We start from the raw sequence: 22,676 nt of genomic DNA, 5'->3' as shown, positions 1-22,676 counted from the left end.
AATTATACGTTTCCAGATAATATACCAGGAATTATTGAGTAAGTATTTAACTGCAATTATACGTTTCCAGATAATATACCAGGAATTATTGAGTAAGTATTTAACTGCAATTATACGTTTCCAGATAATATACCAGGAATTATTGAGTAAGTATTTAACTGTAATTATACGTTTCCAGATAATATACCAGGAATTATTGAGTAAGTATTTAACTGTAATTATACGTTTCCAGATAATATACCAGGAATTATTGAGTAAGTATTTAACTGTAATTATACGTTTCCAGATAATATACCAGGAATTATTGAGTAAGTATTTAACTGTAATTATACGTTTCCAGATAATATACCAGGAATTATTGAGTAAGTATTTAACTGTAATTATACGTTTCCAGATAATATACCAGGAATTATTGAGTAAGTATTTAACTGTAATTATACGTTTCCAGATAATATTCCAGGAATTATTGAGTAAGTATTTAACTGTAATTATACGTTTCCAGATAATATACCAGGAATTATTGAGTAAGTATTTAACTGTAATTATACGTTTCCAGATAATATACCAGGAATTATTGAGTAAGTATTTAACAGCAATTATACGTTTCCAGATAATATACTAAGTATTTAACTGTAATTATACTTTTCCAGATAATATACCAGGAATTATTGAGTAAGTATTTAACTGCAATTATACGTTTCCAGATAATATACCAGGAATTATTGAGTAAGTATTTAACTGCAATTATACGTTTCCAGATAATATACCAGGAATTATTGAGTAAGTATTTAACTGCAATTATACGTTTCCAGATAATATACCAGGAATTATTGAGTAAGTATTTAACTGCAATTATACGTTTCCAGATAATATACCAGGAATTATTGAGTAAGTATTTAACTGTAATTATACGTTTCCAGATAATATACCAGGAATTATTGAGTAAGTATTTAACTGCAATTATACGTTTCCAGATAATATACCAGGAATTATTGAGTAAGTATTTAACTGCAATTATACGTTTCCAGATAATATACCAGGAATTATTGAGTAAGTATTTAACTGCAATTATACGTTTCCGGATAATATACCAGGAATTATTGAGTAAGTATTTAACTGCAATTATACGTTTCCAGATAATATACCAGGAATTATTGAGTAAGTATTTAACTGCAATTATACGTTTCCAGATAATATACCAGGAATTATTGAGTAAGTATTTAACTGCAATTATACGTTTCCAGATAATATACCAGGAATTATTGAGTAAGTATTTAACTGCAATTATACGTTTCCAGATAATATACCAGGAATTATTGAGTAAGTATTTAACAGCAATTATACGTTTCCAGATAATATACCAGGAATTATTGAGTAAGTATTTAACAGCAATTATACGTTTCCAGATAATATACCAGGAATTATTGAGTAAGTATTTAACTGCAATTATACGTTTCCAGATAATATACCAGGAATTATTGAGTAAGTATTTAACAGCAATTATACGTTTCCAGATAATATACCAGGAATTATTGAGTAAGTATTTAACTGCAATTATACGTTTCCAGATAATATACCAGGAATTATTGAGTAAGTATTTAACTGCAATTATACGTTTCCAGATAATATACCAGGAATTATTGAGTAAGTATTTAACTGCAATTATACGTTTCCAGATAATATACCAGGAATTATTGAGTAAGTATTTAACAGCAATTATACGTTTCCAGATAATATACCAGGAATTATTGAGTAAGTATTTAACTGCAATTATACGTTTCCAGATAATATACCAGGAATTATTGAGTAAGTATTTAACTGCAATTATACGTTTCCAGATAATATACCAGGAATTATTGAGTAAGTATTTAACTGCAATTATACGTTTCCAGATAATATACCAGGAATTATTGAGTAAGTATTTAACTGCAATTATACGTTTCCAGATAATATACCAGGAATTATTGAGTAAGTATTTAACAGCAATTATACGTTTCCAGATAATATACCAGGAATTATTGAGTAAGTATTTAACTGCAATTATACGTTTCCAGATAATATACCAGGAATTATTGAGTAAGTATTTAACTGCAATTATACGTTTCCAGATAATATACCAGGAATTATTGAGTAAGTATTTAACTGCAATTATACGTTTCCAGATAATATACCAGGAATTATTGAGTAAGTATTTAACTGCAATTATATCTTAATTGAAAATAACTATCGATTAGGATCGAGCAGCTAATTTTATGATTATTTAGGAAATCCAAATAATGCTGATTCATTAACCACTTTCACAGTTCTAATGGGCCAACGTTCTTTTTGTAATTAGAGTACAAATCGATCAATTGGTGACATTTTTAGCCATGTGTTTCTTGTTGCATTTGTGATAAAATTAAGTTTCATATTAATTGTAAAATAAACTTAAATATTGTAATTTATCTTACCACCTATTCATTTCAAGGAATTTCATTGGTTAAAAGCAAACACGTAGAGACCCTGTATCTTTGATATTGGGTCAGCTGTGTGTTTTAATAGAAAACACGGTTAGTAGAACTGTTACATCCCTGTATAAGAATGAACAATATTACATTGAAAAAAAATCAAAAACATTTTGCCCAAACAGATATGGAAGAAATTGATGATAAACAACTGAAAATAAACGAAGCTTACAAATTGATAATGTGTGCTAGTGACTTGATTTGATAAATATTGTATAAGGTCAACTAACACTCTGTGTAACTAATAATATGTGTCCCTTTGTTAAGAAATATTTAATGTTTACTTAACAGTTATGAGTTTTCTCCATGGGACGTAGAAGACAACAGAAAATGTTTGTATGTGTTATATATGATGAAGGATATCTTTAGTATGGCCACCAAGTAAGTATATAAACTGTTTTATATTCATCTTGTCAGTGGTATTCATTTGGCCATTATAAGCAAAGGGAGACAATTCCATATTGGATATTTGAGCTGAACAGTGTTATCTCCCTTAATAATTGATTCATGATTTTCATTCACATATTTTGCCAGGTCACAGAAACCAGATAAACTTTATGGGTCATCTTGCTTACAAATTGCTTTAGTTTTTGACATCATTATTTTGTGAGGTTTAGAAGCTTTATGGTCTGTAAATAGCTGTCAAGGACCAACATAGTATTGCTGTTGGAGCTTTTTTAAAATGGTCTTTAGAAACAATGATTTAGTTTTTGATTTGCCTCTTTTATATAGTATTTGACTTTTTAGCTCACCTGGCCCGAAGGGCCAAGTGAGCTTTTCCCATCACTTTGCGTCCGGCGTCCGTCGTCGTCCGTCGTCCGTCGTCCGTCGTCGTTGTTAACTTTTACAAAAATCTTCTCCTCTGAAACTACTGGGCCAAATTAAACCAAACTTGGCCACTATCATTATTGGGGTATCTAGTTTAAAAAATGTGTCCGGTGACCCGGCCAACTAACCAAGATGGCCGCCATGGCTAAAAATAGAACATAGGGGTAAAATGCAGTTTTTGGCTTATAACTCAAAAACCAAAGCATATAGAGGAAATCTGACATGGGGTAAAAATGTTTATCAGGGCAAGATCTATCTGCCCTGAAATTTTCAGATGAATCGGTCAACCTGTTGTTGGGTTGCTGCCCCTGAATTGGTAATTTTGTGGAAATTTTGCAGTTTTTGGTTATTATCTTGAATATTATTATAGATAGAGATAAACTGTAAACAGCAATAATGTTCAGCAAAGTAAGATCTACAAATAAGTCAACATGACCAAAATGGTCAGTTGACCCGTTTAGGAGTTATTGCCCTTTATAGTCAATTTTTAACCATTTTTCGTAAATTAAAGTAATCTTTTACAAAAATCTTCTCCTCTGAAACTACTTGGCCAAATTAATCCAAACTTGGCCACAATCATCATTGGGGTATCTAGTTTAAAAAATGTGTGGCGTGACCCGGTCAACCAACCAAGATGGCCGCCACGGCTAAAAATAGAACATAGGGGTAAACTGCAGTTTTTGGCTTATAACTCAAAAACCAAAGCATTTAGAGGAAATCTGACATGATGTAAAAATGTTTATCAGGTCAAGATCTATCTGCCCTGAAATTTTCAGATGAATCGGTCAACCCATTGTTGGGTTGCTGCCCCTGAATTGGTAATTTTGTGGAAATTTTGCAGTTTTTGGTTATTATCTTGAATATTATTATAGATAGAGATAAACTGTAAACAGCAATAATGTTTAGTAAAGTAGGATTTACAAATAAGTCAACATGACCGAAATGGTCAGTTGACCCGTTTAGGAGTTATTGCCCTTTATAGTCAATTTTTAACCATTTTTCGTAAATCTTAGTTATCTTTTACAAAAATCTTCTCCTCTGAAACTACTGGGCCAAATTAATCCAGACTTGGCAATCATCATCTTTGGGGTATCTTGTTTTAAAAATGTGTCCGGTGACCCGACTATCAAATCAAGATGGCCGCCACAGCTAAAAATAGAACATAGGGGTAAAATGCAGTTTTTGGCTTATAACTCAAAAACCAAAGCATTTAGAGCAAATCCAACACGGGGTAAAATTATTAATCAGATCAAGATCTATCTGACCTATAATTTTCAGATGAATCTGACAACCCATTGTTGGGTTGCTGCCCCTGAATCGGTAATTTTAAGGAAATTTTGCTGTTTTTGGTTATTATCTTAAATTTTATTATAGATAGAGATAAACTGTAAACAGCAATTATGTTCAGCAAAGTAAGATTTACAAATAAGTCAACATGACCGAAATTGTCAATTGACCCCCTAAGGAGTTATTGTCCTTTATAGTCAATTTTTAACAATTTTCATAAAATTTGTAAATTTTTATTAACATTTTCCACTGAAACTACTGGGCCAAGTTCATTATAGATAGAGATAAATGTAAGCAGCAAGACTAGTAAAGTAAGATTTACAAACACAAATTTTGTCATGAATCCATCTGCTTCCTTTGTTTAATATTCACATAGACCAAGGTGAGCGACACAGGCTCTTTGGAGCCTCTAGTTATGCTTTTACTTGCCATTTTAATCATGAATTCCATATATGCATTGACTCTGAACATTTCCACAATTATCATTGAATATTTTCAGCAATATAAAAGGGTGAGATTTTAGTTCTGAGTGTTTTTGATTCTCTGACACTGACTGATTGCTAACAAATATGAGATAAACTTTTTCTCAAAATATTCCTGTAGAAAAAAATTGTTTTGCTAAACAAGAAAATGTTGTGTTTCTAGTTATGAACCTTACTTGGGTCTGATTGGTTGCTAAATTTTTATTTCAACTTACAACAGCAATATGTAAAAACAGAATGTAGTCAAAAGTGTGGGGAATCATAATTGTTTTTCTGTTGTGGAGAATTTCTGTTTGTAAATCAATTTTAATGCACTTGAAAAAAGCTTTAATATTTAAAGTTGTAAAATCCAAAAAAGAATCCATCTTTGGAAAGTATTTAACAGACTTCATATTCTTATTTAAGAATCAGCTTGAAAAAAGATTAGTTTAAGAAAATATAGGATCTCATTATTAACTGTTAACACAACATTTTTTTATTTTGGTTTATCTATGATACTATTTTGCGGATATATGGTCCTCTCTGAAATTATAGCTTTGGTTCTATCAAATATGCTTTTCGCTTTATAGATATCCCCAGCCTTAGCTTAGCTATCATTAAAAGTTAAGTGAAGTTTTTTTATGAGGACAAAAAGTTTATATTTTTTTTTTCGTTTTGGGGAATGCAAAATTGATTTTAAAATATTGTATTAGTATTTTTTTACAAATTGAAGATAATTTGTAAAGCTGCATAGTGCTATAAGATCATTTCTTCTTTTGTGTTTTGCAGAAAGAATGAAAATGAGAAAAGGTATATCCATTTAAATCTCACTGTTTAGAAGAGTAGACTGTTTGCAGTGGATCACTCACTAATTCCATTTCTCATTTTCTATCTTCACAATTTTACAGCTTTTTAATTTATCTGCAAAAAAAGTTGCAATTGTATTATAGTACAGGTATGTTGTCATGTGTGGCCTGCACTTTAGAGTCAGCATGTAGGAACTGTTTACCATTGTACAGCTATTTGTGTCTGTTGTAAATAAACAACACTCAAGAACTTAGGGGTATATCTCGTAAATATGTATGTGTACATTCACTATGTCAGTACATTTGTCCGTTTGTATAAACGTCTGTTTGTCCATCCGTTTGTCCATTAATTATTTACGTCACACTTTTCTTAGGTTTTACTGATCCTGATTTTATACATGGACAGCAGCTTAACCACATTAAGCTGGAACATGAGATCATTTTTAGAATCTGTCTGACACCTACCTGCTTACAGAAACTTTGAATTTTTCAACATATTGAATGAAATTTTGATTGTTTATGTCTACATCCTTAAATAGATAGTTACCTCATTGGCAGTCAGGCTGCATCTCCTTATTTTTATGCCCCACCTACAATAGTAGAGGGGCATTATGTTTTCTGGTCTGTTGGTCTGTTCGTTCGTTTGTTCATTCGTCCATCCGTCCGTTCATTCGTCCCTCTTCAGTTTAAAACTTTTAGTCGAGGTAGTTTTGATGAAGTTGAAGTCAAATCAACTTAAAACTTAGTACACATGTTTCCTATAATATGATCTTTCTAATTTTAATGCCAAATTAGAGTTTTTACCCCAATTTCACGGTACACTGAACATAGAAAATGATAATGCAAGTGGGGCATTCATGTACTTAGGACACAATCTTGTTATGATTATAAATTATTTGCTCACATGTGTTTTTTAAATACCCTTTATCAGATAAACTTAAGACTAAAATAGCTCCAAAGCCCAAATATAAACAAAAACATCTTATATGAAGCCCCTGCTTGACCAATTAATAAAAACAACCTAACTGCATTGTTCTATTGGAAGTGACATTGGGAATATCTTTTTATTATTTTAATTTTATAGCTTTCCTTTATATGGTTTTGGTAACAATTTTTTAAAAGGGATTTTCACAACCAAACAAGGATTTCCTCATAAAAATCTTGATGATAAAAAAGAGATGCATATTATTCTCTTAACCTGCAAGCAACACAATTTCCTTAGAAACTCATATCTGTGTCTTAATATTATTTGGTAATAAATGGCAGGAAAAAACTGGATATTTCAATTTTTTTTTTAATTATTCAAATAATTGTCAGTTATTTCTTTGCTCAGTTCTGAATTATAGATCTTCAAATACAATTGTAGATAAAAAATAATGGAAAGAGTGAACTGTATAGATATATAATGCGGCTAGTGGGGCAACTAGTTGTTTTAAGCTATAAGCAGCATTCCAGGTTTTTAAACCAGATTTCCGAAGTATTGAATTCTGGATGTATGGCGGGGTTGGAGGAAATTGAGGTATCCTGGGGAAAAAATATTAAACAGTTATCTTACCCATTGAAAATGTAACCAAAAATAGCTTGCTCATTATAAACCACTTAAATGTTAGACTGTTAGTTTGCCCAATTGAATTGTAATTGTTTGACAGCTTATTAATCTAAAATATTGAAAACTTTTCCTTATATATTGATTTTACTCTATTTCAGCTAAAAAATAAATAGTTTTAAAATAAAAGCTAAAATAAATGTAGAATAGTTTGTAAATTCATGACAATTTCCTTTTCCAAAATATGAATAAAAAAGATTGTTAAACATCAGTGTGACAGTAACCCAACAAGTTTATTAAAGCAGAAATCTAGAGGATTAAAGACCTGTATTGATGGTTGTAAGATATTAGACTTCTGAACTTTTCTTTCCTTTTTATATATTCAGAGCAACATATCTTTGTATTATATTATATATGTAGATTCTACCACATCTCCTGGTTGATTATGTAATTCATAAACTCAATAAAGTAAAACTTTCAAACATTAAAACCAGAGGTTTACGGTGGGAAATTACATAAAAACAATTTAGTTAGTTTTTAATAATGTGTAAACATGTATATACAATCTTAAAAGGGTGATAACTCTTTAACAATTTATCATAATGCTAAGAAAGTAGTAAATATTTGTTTGTACAATATTTAACTAGGGCAAGGTTAAGATTGAAGCGCACTTCAAATCATTGTAGCAATATTGTTGAACTAACTGAATATTTCATGAAATTGTGTAAACAGATGAAATGTCCTCATTTTCATGTTACGAGATTAAAACATTAATGCAACTATAGGATTTTATATTAATTTGGGATTGGGAAAATTCAACATAGGGCCTCATTTTACTGAAAGGATTAACTTTTGTTATGTCAAAATACTAAATCACAACATCTCACTGTAAAACAGTCTCTCCATGCCACATTAAAGTTAACTATTTTTGTCATATTGTTACCTTCCAATGCCACATTATAGTTCACTGTTTTGTCATATGTGACATTAAAGTTACCTCTCAGATCATGTTGTTATTGGCTAATGTCACATTATAGTTGACTGTTGGATCATGTTGTTACCCTCCAATGCCACATTATAGTTGACTGTTGGATCATGTTGTTACCCTCCAATGCCACATTATAGTTGACTGTTGGATCATGTTGTTACCCTCCAATGCCACATTATAGTTGACTGTTGGATCATGTTGTTACCCTCCAATGCCACATTATAGTTGACTGTTGGATCATGTTGTTACCCTCCAATGCCACATTATAGTTGACTGTTGGATCAAGTTGTTACCCTCCAATGCCACATTATAGTTGACTGTTGGATCATGTTGTTACCCTCCAATGCCACATTATAGTTGACTGTTGGATCATGTTGTTACCCTCCAATGCCACATTATAGTTGACTGTTGGATCATGTTGTTACCCTCCAATGCCACATTATAGTTGACTGTTGGATCATGTTGTTACCCTCCAATGCCACATTATAGTTGACTGTTGGATCATGTTGTTACCCTCCAATGCCACATTATAGTTGACTGTTGGATCATGTTGTTACCCTCCAATGCCACATTATAGTTGACTGTTGGATCATGTTGTTACCCTCCAATGCCACATTATAGTTGACTGTTGGATCATGTTGTTACCCTCCAATGCCACATTATTTTTGACTGTTAGATCATCTAGTTACCCTCTTATGCCAAATCAAAGTTAACTGTTTGGCTATTTTTTTACCATGATCCTGAGCCACTGTATATTTGACTGTTTGATCATTTGTTGTCCTCCAATGCCACATTATAGTTGACTGTTTTGTCATGTTGTTACCCTTCAATGCCACATTATAGTTGACTGTTTTGTCATGTTGTTACCCTCCAATGCCACATTATAGTTAACTGTTGGATCATGTTGTTACCCTCCAATGTTACATTATAGTTGACTGTTGGATCATGTTGTTACCCTCCAATGCCACATTATAGTTGACTGTTTTGTCATGTTATTATCCTCCAATGCCACATTATAGTTGACTGTTTTGTCATGTTATTATCCTCCAATGCCACATTATAGTTGACTGTTTTGTCATGTTGTTACCCTCCAATGCCACATTATAGTTGACTGTTTTGTCATGTTGTTACCCTCCAATGCCACATTATAGTTAACTGTTGGATCATGTTGTTACCCTCCAATGCCACATTATAGTTGACTGTTTTGTCATGTTATTATCCTCCAATGCCACATTATAGTTGACTGTTTTGTTATGTTATTATCCTCCAATGCCACATTATAGTTGACTGTTTTGTCATGTTGTTACCCTCCAATGCCACATTATAGTTGACTGTTTTGTCATGTTGTTACCCTCCAATGCCACATTATTGTTGACTGTTTTGTCATGTTGTTACCCTCTAATGCCACAGTATAGTTGACTGTTTTGTCATGTTGTTACCCTCCAATGCCACATTATTGTTGACTGTTTTGTCATGTTGTTACCCTCCAATGCCACATTATTGTTGACTGTTTTGTCATGTTGTTACCCTCCAATGCCACATTATAGTTGACTGTTTGGTCATGCTGTTACCCTCCTAAGCCATATTGTAGTTGTTTGGTCATGTTGCTACCTTCTAATGCCTTATTATAACTGACTCATTTGTCATGTTTTTCCCCTTTAATGCCACATTATATTAAACTGTTGTATCATGTTGTTACCCTCCAATGCTACAGTAAAGTTGACTGTTTTGTCATGTTGTTACCCTCCAATGCCACATTATATTTGACTGATTGGTCTTGTTGTTACCCTCAAATTTTACATTCTTGTTAACCTTGTTAACTGTTTTTCATGTTGTTATCCTCAAATGCCACAGTAAAGTTGATTGTTTGGTCATGTTGTTACCCTCCAATGCCACAGTAAAGTTGATTGTTTGGTCATGTTGTTACCCTCCAATGCCACAGTAAAGTTGATTGTTTGGTCATGTTGTTACTCTCTTATGTCAAATCATAGTTGACTGTTTGGCCATTTATTACCATAATCCTGAGCCACAGAATAGTTGATTGTTTGGTCATGTTGTTACCCTCCAATGCCACAGCATAGTTGACTGTTTGGTCATATTGTTACCCTCTAATGCCACAGCATAGTTGACTGTTTGGTCATGTTGTTATCCTTCAATGCCACAGCATAGTTGATTGTTTGGTCATGTTGTTATGGTCCGAGACCACCATTGTCGTCCCTTGATTTTCGTTGTTCACAAATATAGTCCCTAGTGTTGACAGTGGTTTACTTGCCATTAATTTTTATACCCCTTCCAAATTTATTTCTCCATGTTCACTGCCTCAAATTGCAAGTAGGGGGTTGAAATTACACTGTAAAAAAATTTGGGTACAGAATTTTAAAGGAAAGTAGTGACTTGGTCCAGCTGAAAAAGGTTGAAAATGAGCACTTCGGAAGCTGTCAAAAGATTTCAAGACGCCCTAAACATAAAATTGTCCATATTTTGAGTTAGAGGCGATGAAGTTTTCTATAAATTTGATATAATTTGTCCCAAAAGTAGTACAACACACTGTAAAAGTTTCTTTGAGAAAGCGCAGGTGGGATTTTTTTTATTTTCATTTATGTTCTAAAAGAAATGCACTACGAATTAATTGTGTTCTCGGACCTCCTCTAATACCACAGCATAGTTGATTGTTTGGTAATGTTGTTATCCTCCAATGCCACAGTATAGTTGTTTGTTTGGTCATGTTATTACCCTCCAATGCCACAATATAGTTGACCCTTTGGTCATGTTATTACCCTCTAATGCCACAGTATAGTTGATTGTCTGGTCATGTTATTACCCTCTAATGCCACAGTATAGTTGATTGTTTGGTCATGTGATTACCCTCTTATGCCACAGTATAGTTGATTATTTGGTCATGGTGTTATCCTCCAATGTCACAGTATAGCTGATTGTTTGGTTATGTTGTTACCCTCCAATGCCACAGTATAGTTGATTGTTTGGTCATGTTGTTACCCTCTTATGCCACAGTATAGTTAATTGTTTGGTCATGTTATTACCCTCTTATGCCACAGTATAGTGGATTGTTTGGTCATGTTGTTACATTCCAATGCCACAGTATAGTTGACTGTTTGGTCATGTTATTATCCTCCAATGCCACAGTATAGTTGATTGTTTGGTCATGTTGTTACCCTCCAATGCCACAGTATAGTTGACTGTTGGATCATGTTGTTACCCTCCAATGCCACATTATAGTTGACTGTTGGATCATGTTGTTACCCTCCAATGCCACATTATAGTTGACTGTTGGATCATGTTGTTACCCTCCAATGCCACATTATAGTTGACTGTTGGATCATGTTGTTACCCTCCAATGCCACATTATAGTTGACTGTTGGATCATGTTGTTACCCTCCAATGCCACATTATAGTTGACTGTTGGATCATGTTGTTACCCTCCAATGCCCCATTATTGTTGACTGTTAGATCATCTAGTTACCCTCCAATGCCACATTATAGTTGACTGTTGGATCATGTTGTTACCCTCCTATGCCCCATTATTGTTGACTGTTAGATCATCTAGTTACCCTCTTATGCCAAATCAAAGTTAACTGTTTGGTCATTTTTTTACCATGATCCTGAGCCACTGTATATTTGACTGTTTGATCATTTGTTGTCCTCCAATGCCACATTATAGTTGACTGTTTTGTCATGTTGTTACCCTTCAATGCCACATTATAGTTGACTGTTTTGTCATGTTGTTACCCTCCAATGCCACATTATAGTTGACTGTTGGATCATGCTGTTACCCTCCAATGCCACATTATAGTTGACTGTTTTGTCATGTTGTTACCCTCCAATGCCACATTATAGTTGACTGTTTTGTCATGTTGTTACCCTCCAATGCCACATTATTGTTGACTGTTTTGTCATGTTGTTACCCTCTAATGCCTCAGTATAGTTGACTGTTTTGTCATGTTGTTACCCTCCAATGCCACATTATAGTTGACTGTTTTGTCATGTTGTTACCCTCCAATGCCTCATTATAGTTGACTGTTTTGTCATGTTGTTACCCTCCAATGCCACATTATAGTTGACTGTTTGGTCATGCTGTTACCCTCCTAAGCCATATTGTAGTTGATTGTTTGGTCATGTTGCTACCTTCTAATGCCTTATTATAACTGACTCATTTGTCATGTTTTTCCCCTTTAATGCCACATTATATTAAACTGTTGTATCATGTTGTTACCCTCCAATGCTACAGTAAAGTTGACTGTTTTGTCATGTTGTTACCCTCCAATGCCACATTATATTTGACTGATTGGTCTTGTTGTTACCCTCAAATTTTACATTCTTGTTAACCTTGTTAACTGTTTTTCATGTTGTTATCCTCAAATGCCACAGTAAAGTTGATTGTTTGGTCATGTTGTTACCCTCCAATGCCACAGTAAAGTTGATTGTTTGGTCATGTTGTTACTCTCTTATGTCAAATCATAGTTGACTGTTTGGCCATTTATTACCATAATCCTGAGCCACAGCATAGTTGACTGTTTGGTCATATTGTTACCCTCTAATGCCACATCATAGTTGACTGTTTGGTCATGTTGTTATCCTTCAATGCCACAGCATAGTTGATTGTTTGGTCATGTTGTTATCCTCTAATACCACAGCATAGTTGATTGTTTGGTCATGTTGTTATCCTCCAATGCCACAGTATAGTTGATTGTTTGGTCATGTTATTACCCTCCAATGCCACAATATAGTTGACCCTTTGGTCATGTTATTACCCTCTAATGCCAAAGTATAGTTGATTGTCTGGTCATGTTATTACCCTCTAAAGCCACAGTATAGTTGATTGTTTGGTCATGTGATTACCCTCTTATGCCACAGTATAGTTGATTATTTGGTCATGGTGTTATCCTCCAATGCCACAGTATAGTTGATTGTTTGGTTAAGTTGTTACCCTCCAATGCCACAGTATAGTTGATTGTTTGGTCATGTTGTTACCCTCTAATGCCACAGTATAGTTAATTGTTTGGTCATGTTATTACCCTCTTATGCCACAGTATAGTGGATTGTTTGGTCATGTTGTTACATTCCAATGCCACAGTATAGTTGACTGTTTGGTCATGTTATTATCCTCCAATGCCACAGTATAGTTGATTGTTTGGTCTTGTTTTTACCCTCCAATGCCACAGTATAGTTGACTGCTTGGTCATGTTATTATCCTCCAATGATACAGTATAGTTGATTGTTTGGTCATGTTGTTACCTTTCAATGCCACAGCATAGTTGACTGTTTGGTCATATTGTTACCCTCTAATGCCACAGCATAGTTGACTGTTTGGTCATGTTGTTATCCTCCAATGCCACAGCATAGTTAATTGTTTGGTCATGTTGTTACCCTCCAATGCCACAGCATAGTTAATTGTTTGGTCATGTTGTTACCCTCCAATGCCACAGCATAGTTAATTGTTTGGTCATGTTGTTACCCTCTAATGCCACAGGATAGTTGGTTGTTTGGTCATGTTGTTATCCTCCAATGCTACAGCATAGTTAATTATTTGGTCGTGTTGTTACCCTCCAACGCTACAGTATAGTTGATTGTTTGGTCATGTTATTACCCTCCAATGCCACAGTATAGTTGACCCTTTGGTCATGTTATTACCCTCTAATGCCACAGTATAGTTAACTGTTTTTTCATGTTATTACCCTCTAATGCCACAGTATAGTTGATTGTTTGGTCATGTTGTTACCCTCTAATGCCACAGTATAGTTGATTGTTTGGTCATGTTATTACTCTTTAATACCACAGTATATTTGATTGTTTGGTCATGTTATTACCCTCCAATGCCACAGTATAGCTGATTGCTTGGTCATGTTGTTACCCTCCAATGTCACAGTATAGTTGACTGTTTGGTCATATTGTTACCCTCTTATGCCACAGTATAGTTGATTGTTTGGTCATGTTGTTACCCTACAATGCCACAGTATAGTTAACTGTTTTTCATGTTATTACCTTCTAATGCCACAGTATAGTTGACTGTTTTGTCATGTTGTTACCCTCCAATGCCACATTATAGTTGACTGTTGGATCATGTTGTTACCCTCCAATGTACATTATAGTTGACTGTTGGATCATGTTGTTACCCTCCAATGCTACATTATAGTTAACTGTTGGATCATGTTGTTACCCTCCAATGCCACATTATATTTGACTGTTGGATCATGTTACCCTCCAATGCCACATTATAGTTGACTGATGGATCATGTTACCCTCCAATGCCACATTATAGTTGACTGTTGGATCATGTTGTTACCCTCCAATGCCACATTATAGTTAACTGTTGGATCATGTTGTTACCCTCCAATGCCACATTATAGTTGACTGTTGGATCATGTTGTTACCCTCCAATGCCACATTATAGTTGACTGTTTTGTCATGTTGTTACCCTCCAATGCTACATTATAGTTAACTGTTGGATCATGTTGTTACCCTCCAATGCCACATTATAGTTGACTGTTGGATCATGTTACCCTCCAATGCCACATTATAGTTGACTGTTGGATCATGTTGTTACCCTCCAATGCCACATTATAGTTAACTGTTGGATCCTGTTGTTACCCTCCAATGCCACATTATAGTTAACTGTTGGATCATGTTGTTACCCTCCAATGCCACATTATAGTTGGCTGTTTGGTAATGGTGTAACCCTCCAATGCAACATTATAGTTAACTGTTTGATCATGTTGTTACCCTCCAATGCTGCAGTAAAGTTGACTGTTTTATCATTTTGTTAACCTCCTATGCCCCATTATTGTTGACTGTTAGATCATCTAGTTACCCTCTTATGTCAAATCATAGTTGACTGTTTGGCCATTTTGTTACCATCCTGAGCCACTGTATAGTTGATTGTTTGATCATGTTGTTACCCTCTAATGCCACAGTATAGTTGACTGTTTGGTCATGTTGTTACCCTCTAATGCCACAGTATAGTTGATTGTTTGGTCATGTTGTTACCCTCCAATGCCACATTATAGTTGACTGTTTGGTAATGTTGTTACCCTCCAATGCAACATAATAGTTGACTGTTTGGTAATGGTGTTACCCTCCAATGCCACATTATAGTTGACTGATTAGTTTTGTTGTTACCCTCCAATTTCACATTCTTGTTAACTGTTTATCATGTTATTAACCTCAAATGCCACAGTTAAGTTGATTGTTAGGTTATATTGTTACCCTCCAATGCCACAGCATAGTTGACTGTTTGGTCATGTTGTTACCCTCCAATGCCACATCATAGTTGATTGTTTGGTCATGTTATTACCCTCTAATGCCACAGTATAGTTGATTGTCTGGTCATGTTGTTACCCTCCAATGCTACAGTATAGTTGATTGTCTGGTCATGTTGTTACCCTCTAACGCTACAGGATAGTTGATTGTCTGGTCATGTTGTTACCCTCCAATGCCACATCATAGTTGATTGTCTGGTCATGTTGTTACCCTCTAATGCTACAGTATAGTTGATTGTCTGGTTATGTTGTTACCCTCTAACGCTACAGGATAGTTGATTGTCTGGTCATGTTGTAACCCTCCAACGCTACAGGATAGTTGATTGTCTGGTCATGTTGTTACCCTCCAATGCCACATCATAGTTGATTGTCTGGTCATGTTGTTACCCTCTAATGCTACAGTATAGTTGATTGTCTGGTCATGTTGTTACCCTCTAACGCTACAGGATAGTTGATTGTCTGGTCATGTTGTTACCCTCCAACGCTACAGGATAGTTGATTGTCTGGTCATGTTGTTACCCTCCAATGCCACATCATAGTTGATTGTCTGGTCATGTTGTTACCCTCTAACGCTACAGGATAGTTGATTGTCTGGTCATGTTGTTACCCTCCAATGCCACATCATAGTTGATTGTCTGGTCATGTTGTTACCCTCTAATGCTACAGTATAGTTGATTGTCTGGTCATGTTGTTACCCTCTAACGCTACAGGATAGTTGACTGTCTGGTCATGTTGTTACCCTCCAACGCTACAGGATAGTTGATTGTCTGGTCATGTTGTTACCCTCCAACGCTACAGTATAGTTGATTGTCTGGTCGTGTTGTTACCCTCCAATGCCACAGTATAATTACTGTTTGGTTGTATTGTTACCCTTCAAAGCCACAGAATAGTTTATTGGTCATATTGTTGTTGTGTTTTTCTGAGTAATAATGTGATTTGCTGTGACTAACTTTTTAACATACCCATATTAATTATTACTCTAAATGGTATAACTTATAAAATACTTGTCTGATAAGGTAGTGGTTTGTTTGTATTAGTAGTCCAAATGGTTACTGTACAAAACTGAAAGTCTTCAACATTTGACTGCCTGTGCTATTGATTGATTAATGAATTTCATGGTAAAAAAAAACTGTTTAACCTTAGAAATCAGAGAAAATTATTTTAAGTTTTAACATTTTTCTTCCTTTTCACTGCTTTGAATATAACCCTACACTGTAACAGCTTTATATTTTATTTGTTGAATTATTTACTAAATGGATTTTTTGGTAGATTTTATTTTTACAGAATTGCCCAAAATTGGTAAGAAATCAAGAAACTGAGATATAACTGCAAAGAATTAATCAGATAACCTTTGAACTTATATAGGAAATATTTGAATATAAACCTAATTACAAGGGAAATGAAAAGATTATTGTTTCAAAAACTCTTAAGCCATCACATTTTACTATATTATACATGTTGTAAGAAACCTATTGTAGCTTTCTCTTCTTGTAAAGTCAAATAGCTAGTGCATGCTTTCCTTTGCTACAAAAATCAAGACAAAATGTTAACATAAAATTATTTGCAGCACACTCAAAATGACAAATCATTTAATCTTTTTCATAGTAAACTTAACAAACAAGCAAGTTATACCATGCCCCAAATTCATGTTGGGTTTAGCTACACATGTTCTGGTGGACTGTGACATTGTGAACTAGAACATAAAATATCACCATGTTGGTCTAGTGGAAAGCAGCGTTCATATTCATATCACATTAACATTCTTTGTCTAATATAGATGTATAATTTTACAAGATCAGGATCCTAGATATGTTAAGAGTAAGGACTTGATTTGTAGGTAAAACTTTCCTGGTCTTGTTCAATCAGGCAGCATGTTAAACCACTATATAATGATTAATTTATATGTGTTTTCACCATACTTTATTTTTAAGACTTGAACAGCATAGATCTTAACCTGTACAGCATACTTTACATTTGACACTTTAATGAACTAGATCTTAACCTATTTACAGCATACTTTATATTTAAGATGACCTAGATCTTAACCTTAACAGCATACTTTATGGGAGTAGGGATTTGTTTTGTTTCAGATATGACCTGGATGATATGATACGTTTCACTATGACAGTCAAGAAGAACTACCGCAATGTTCCTTACCACAACTGGGCACATGCCTTCTCCGTGGCCCATGCTGTGTACACTGTAATCAAGACAACTAAACACAGTTTCTCTCCAGTTGAAGTAAGTTTGTAGAAAAAATAGATTAATATGATTATTCTTACTTAAAAGATACTTTCTTAGCAGTTAGTTTGCACGGGTGTAAAATTTTGTAATTGTCATTTGATAAAGTAAACACAATATTTTGGCGGTTGTATTTTTGGCCAAAAATTTAAACCCGGAAAAAAACCTTTATACAGTATTCCTCAATGGATAAGATAAAAAATTGTTCTCAAATGTTTAACCACTTGTTTCTTCAGTACTGCTAAAATTTATATTGACTAATGAATTATGCGTGACACTTTTAGGTTCTGTCAAAGTTGTATGTCATGTTTAAGATAAATGCTGTTAAACTTTTATATGAATATGTTTATTATTTTTGATTTCAGTGTTTAGCACTGTATGTTGCATGTTTGTGCCATGATTTAGACCATCGTGGTAAAACTAATGCTTTCATGGTCAAAAGTGCTTCCCCTCTTGCAGCTATATACTCTACCTCAACGATGGAACACCATCATTTTAATCACACTGTTACAATACTTCAGGTAAACACATTTTTAAGTATTCAAATAATTTACACAATTTTTTTCTTTGAACAGACTTCATTTTACACATTAGAATGAACTTGGTGAATGACTGCTAAAACATAATCAGCTCCATCTTATTGTGAAAAGAATTTTTATATTAAGTTGCTTAAATTTTTTAATTTTTTTTTTAGCATACTCTCTGATGGAATAATTAGGGAAAAATATTTCCAATAGCATTGAAACTTAAAATGAAAAATTTGCCACTGGACATTAAGCAACAAACAATCTATAATGCATCATCAATGATTATTTATTTTCAGAATGAAGGACACAATATTTTTAAGCACCTGACTTCTGACCAATACAAGCAGGTATGTTGCTTACCTTAATATTTTGTAATATAATAATATTGGTTATAAATTATTTTTTAAAGTTGAATGAGAGATCGGATAAAGGGTCCTTAAACTTTAACATGAAATTGAATGTTTCCTCAATGATTAATGATATTAAAAAAAACAAATGGATTATAGTATGAGGGAAAAAAATAAAAAGCACTGGATCTTTAATGGTGCAGATTTATATATACTGTAGTGTGTTATTTTTATAAAAGAAACATGCTGTTGAAGCCAGGAAATAATTTTCCATTCATTCTGAAATTTAACATCAATAAGACAGCAGCCGATCAACACCAGTAACTGAAAAAACCTCTTGAGGCAAACATGCTGACTTCAACAATAAAACCATATTTGATGTTCTGACATGTATTTTATCTATAGTTTTATAAAAAGGTAGATATAAGGTCTTGAAAAAGATATCAATTTCAAAATGTAAAAGGTAACTAATATTGCTGCCGCTGATTTTCTGTAGTTTCCTGTTATGTTTGTCAGGGATAAGTTATTTCTAAAAAAAAACAATTACCTTAATTCTCCAATCCCTTTCATCATATATTTTATAGAAACACTAGTTATGTACATTTGTAGTTTTTCTGATGCAATTAAAATAATGGTCTGATTCTTTTGTAGATTTTAGGTGACATCAGGCAATGTATTCTGGCAACAGATTTAGCATTATTCTTTGGCAACCGGGCGAGATTACAGGAAGTTTCTGATAAAAATGAATTTTCCTGGGATGATAGTGAACACAGGTATATATAACCTCTTGTGTAAAACTCATATAAATTATGTCGTCTTTGATTCTTTATAGTAAAGAATATTTATGAAATAAATGTAGGTTTTAATTCAAAATATGTTTTTGGGTTTTTATGTTATAGGAGATGAAATAAGGTTAGAAATGTGAAAAAAAATATGGTAATTTAGGTTCATGGGTGGGGGGGGACATACAACATTAACATGTTATAAATCTGAAACTTTGTGTAATATTTACTGCTGGAAATTAAGTATCTGTTTATTTATTTGTTTAGCAGCCCATGCTCTGATGTCTATATAAGGGACTTAATTTTATTAGAATAATTTGGACAATGACATTTTGCCCATGAAATGAACAATGGGCTTTGTCAGTTCATCAAAGAAGTTGTAATTCATAACCCCTGAACATAGGTTAACTTTTATTTACAGTTTTTAGCTGTGAGCATATTCATGAAGTAATATAAAAAGTTGATATTATGAAAATAGTCTTTTTAATACTAATTTCTACCCATGTGTTTATTACAATTTGATTGAATGAAGTTTTATTTAATAACAGACGATTATTACGAGCTGTTACTATTACTGCTTGTGATCTCTGTGCTAGTGCTAAGCCATGGGATGTACAACTTCAGACCGTACACACAATATTTGATGAATTTTACATGCAGGTATAAAAGAAATATTTGCATGTTATGATGTCGTTTGTAATTTTCTATAGTAGCAATCAAGTGCAAGGGTCAGGTTAAAAACATCATCAAATACCAAAATTTTAGATTGTGGTTTAATTTTGGAAGTACTGTTTATTATCCTAGATTCTCCAACTTACCTCACACAATCACTAAGGATTAATAAATATAGAAATCACTTTCTGTTGATGTGAGACAGATATTCCTACATATCACTAAATAGTTTGAAAGTGATAACTGCTATTGTATATAGGATATCTATAGCAGAATGATCTCACAGCAAAATTATCTCCACTTGTTTTTCTTTTATTTTATCTGTTTGTTTTATTTGAATGTGCATGATGTAAATACTTCTTCTTTCAAAAAATATTCAATCCAACATTTGGATACCAGAGAGAAAACAGAAACTAAAGGCAACAAATTATTTATTTTTTATATATATAATTGTATGGTTAAGAAAAGGGGAGATAACTGATGAGTTATTAATGAAAGGGAGACAATTGCAGACAATTTTGTGTTCTTTACTACTGTAGATATTGTATAGCATTTGTATTCTGCTTTATTAATTGTATTCTCTCTATCTGTCTGACCCTCTGAACAGTTTGATATGTACTGTACATTCATTATGATTTGTGGGGAACTAAATTTCATGGATTTTGGTGTTAAGAGGTGAACCAAGAATTCAACTGGTTCATGTAAAATACCACAAAAATTTAATTATTTCACAAAAACTGGTACCCACAAAAATTAATGAATCCATAGTAAGATGTGATATGAAATTAAACATTTTACTGATTAAAAAGTGAAAAATTTATATTTCCTTTACACAAGGACTTAAAATATACGTCCCTGCTTTACATTTTTAGTAGTAAAAAGTTGTTTTCATATCATATCTTATATCTTTATTATACAGCTAGATATTTCATTCAGGATAGAAATATGCTTGATAGTAAATTGTTCATTCAATATCTATCAGTACCTGAATTTGCCACTCTGCAACAAATCTAAGGCTTTTGGGGGGACTAGTATCTATCAGTACCTGTATTCCCCTTTCTGCACTGTACTGAACAACAAATCTAAGGCTTTGGGGGGGACAAGTATCTATCAGTACCTGTATTCCCCTTTCTGCACTGTACTGAACAACAAATCTAAAGGTTAGGGGATTATTATCCAGTATCACCAGTATCTACGTCCACCCTTCATGATGAATAATAACAATAAGGATTTGGGGACTATTATCTGGTACTTCTTTCATCCACCTTTCCACTCGGATAGACAATGAATATAAGGATTTGGGGACTTTTTTCTGGCATTTACAGATCTCAGATTGACAGTATGGATAAAGCTTTTAAGACAATCTCATATCAGTACCTAAACGTTCGCCTTTTTTCATTTTGAGTCAACAACTTTCTGTAAGATCATATATATAATAAATTCCACTCACCTTTTTACCTTATGATGGACTAGGAAGGATAGGGCTTTGCAAAAATGAGTTGGTTTGAGAGAACATTTTACCTACAATTGGTCATGGGATAATAATGTGTAATGTGTAAAGAGAATTTTCTCTTACATGTACAACATAAAAATGAGTTGGTTTACAGTATCTTTAATTGGCCAAGGAGAAGTAGGTGTGCTATTTACCTAACGCTAGTGACTTTACTCTAGCGTTTATTATTGTCCATTATCACTGTACTATTATGCATATTTTTAGGGGCAAGCTGAAGGACACCTATGGGTGCGGGAATTCTCGCTACATTGAAGACCCATTGGTTGCCTTCGGCTGTTGTCTGCTCTATGGTCGGGTGGTTGTTGCTTTGACATATTCGCCATTTCCTTTCTCAATTTTTTTACTCTAACACATATGAGATAGAGATCCTAGCTCCTAGAATTCCTGATTTGGAATCAGAGTTATAATAAAGCTGTATGGTAAACTAACGTAAATGTTGAGTATGTTGTTCTGCTTCATGTAGTGTATGTATTTCCAGGCATGTATTGATGGCTATTAGCATGACCGCATGTGATCTTTGCTCTATGTATAAACCATGGGATGTACAGCTCCAAGTTGTTAATGTTATCATGGAGGAGTTCTGGCTCCAGGTTTGTATATAGAAATCCTCGGATATACAGCTCCAATTCGTTAATCTTGGGATATACAGCTCCAGTTTGTTGATATTATCATAGAAGAGCTCTGGGTCAAGTTGTTTATATATAATCTGAGATTTAGAACTCCCAAGTCAAAAATGTTTTATGGCGGAGGTAAGTCTCAAGGTTTTTATTTGTAAATGGTGGGATATGAGGCTCCTATTATCTTCAATAAATTATGTTTTTAAGGAGGAGTTCTGGCTCCACATTTGTATATATCAATCTTGGTATATACTGCTCTAAATCATTGATGTTATCAGTAAGG

The 22,676-nt window shown here is 33.6% G+C and overlaps 1 protein-coding gene across 12 annotated transcripts in view; it reads left to right on the top strand.

Annotated features, from left to right (window-relative positions):
• LOC134697203 (probable 3',5'-cyclic phosphodiesterase pde-5) overlaps positions 1-22,676 on the top strand; it is an 87,435-nt gene that overhangs the window by 57,888 nt on the left and 6,871 nt on the right. For 9 of the 12 annotated variants that reach the window (XM_063559309.1, XM_063559347.1, XM_063559363.1 and 6 more), the window contains 7 exons: positions 2,796-2,885; positions 5,870-5,890; positions 17,785-17,935; positions 18,301-18,456; positions 18,759-18,809; positions 19,461-19,582; positions 22,255-22,366. In XM_063559309.1, the coding sequence (XP_063415379.1) occupies positions 2,796-2,885; positions 5,870-5,890; positions 17,785-17,935; positions 18,301-18,456; positions 18,759-18,809; positions 19,461-19,582; positions 22,255-22,366 (703 nt within the window). Of the gene's footprint in view, positions 1-2,795; positions 2,886-5,869; positions 5,891-17,766; positions 17,936-18,300; positions 18,457-18,758; positions 18,810-19,460; positions 19,583-20,139; positions 20,252-22,254; positions 22,367-22,676 lie in introns of all 12 variants that reach the window. The other 3 variants (XM_063559319.1, XM_063559337.1, XM_063559329.1) reach the window with 3 other exon arrangements.

Source organism: Mytilus trossulus, chromosome 1 (genome assembly GCF_036588685.1).
Source record: "Mytilus trossulus isolate FHL-02 chromosome 1, PNRI_Mtr1.1.1.hap1, whole genome shotgun sequence".
NCBI lineage: Eukaryota > Metazoa > Mollusca > Bivalvia > Mytilida > Mytilidae > Mytilus > Mytilus trossulus.
The sequence above is the reverse complement of the archived record's forward strand: the minus strand, read 5'-3'. Positions and strand labels throughout refer to the sequence as shown.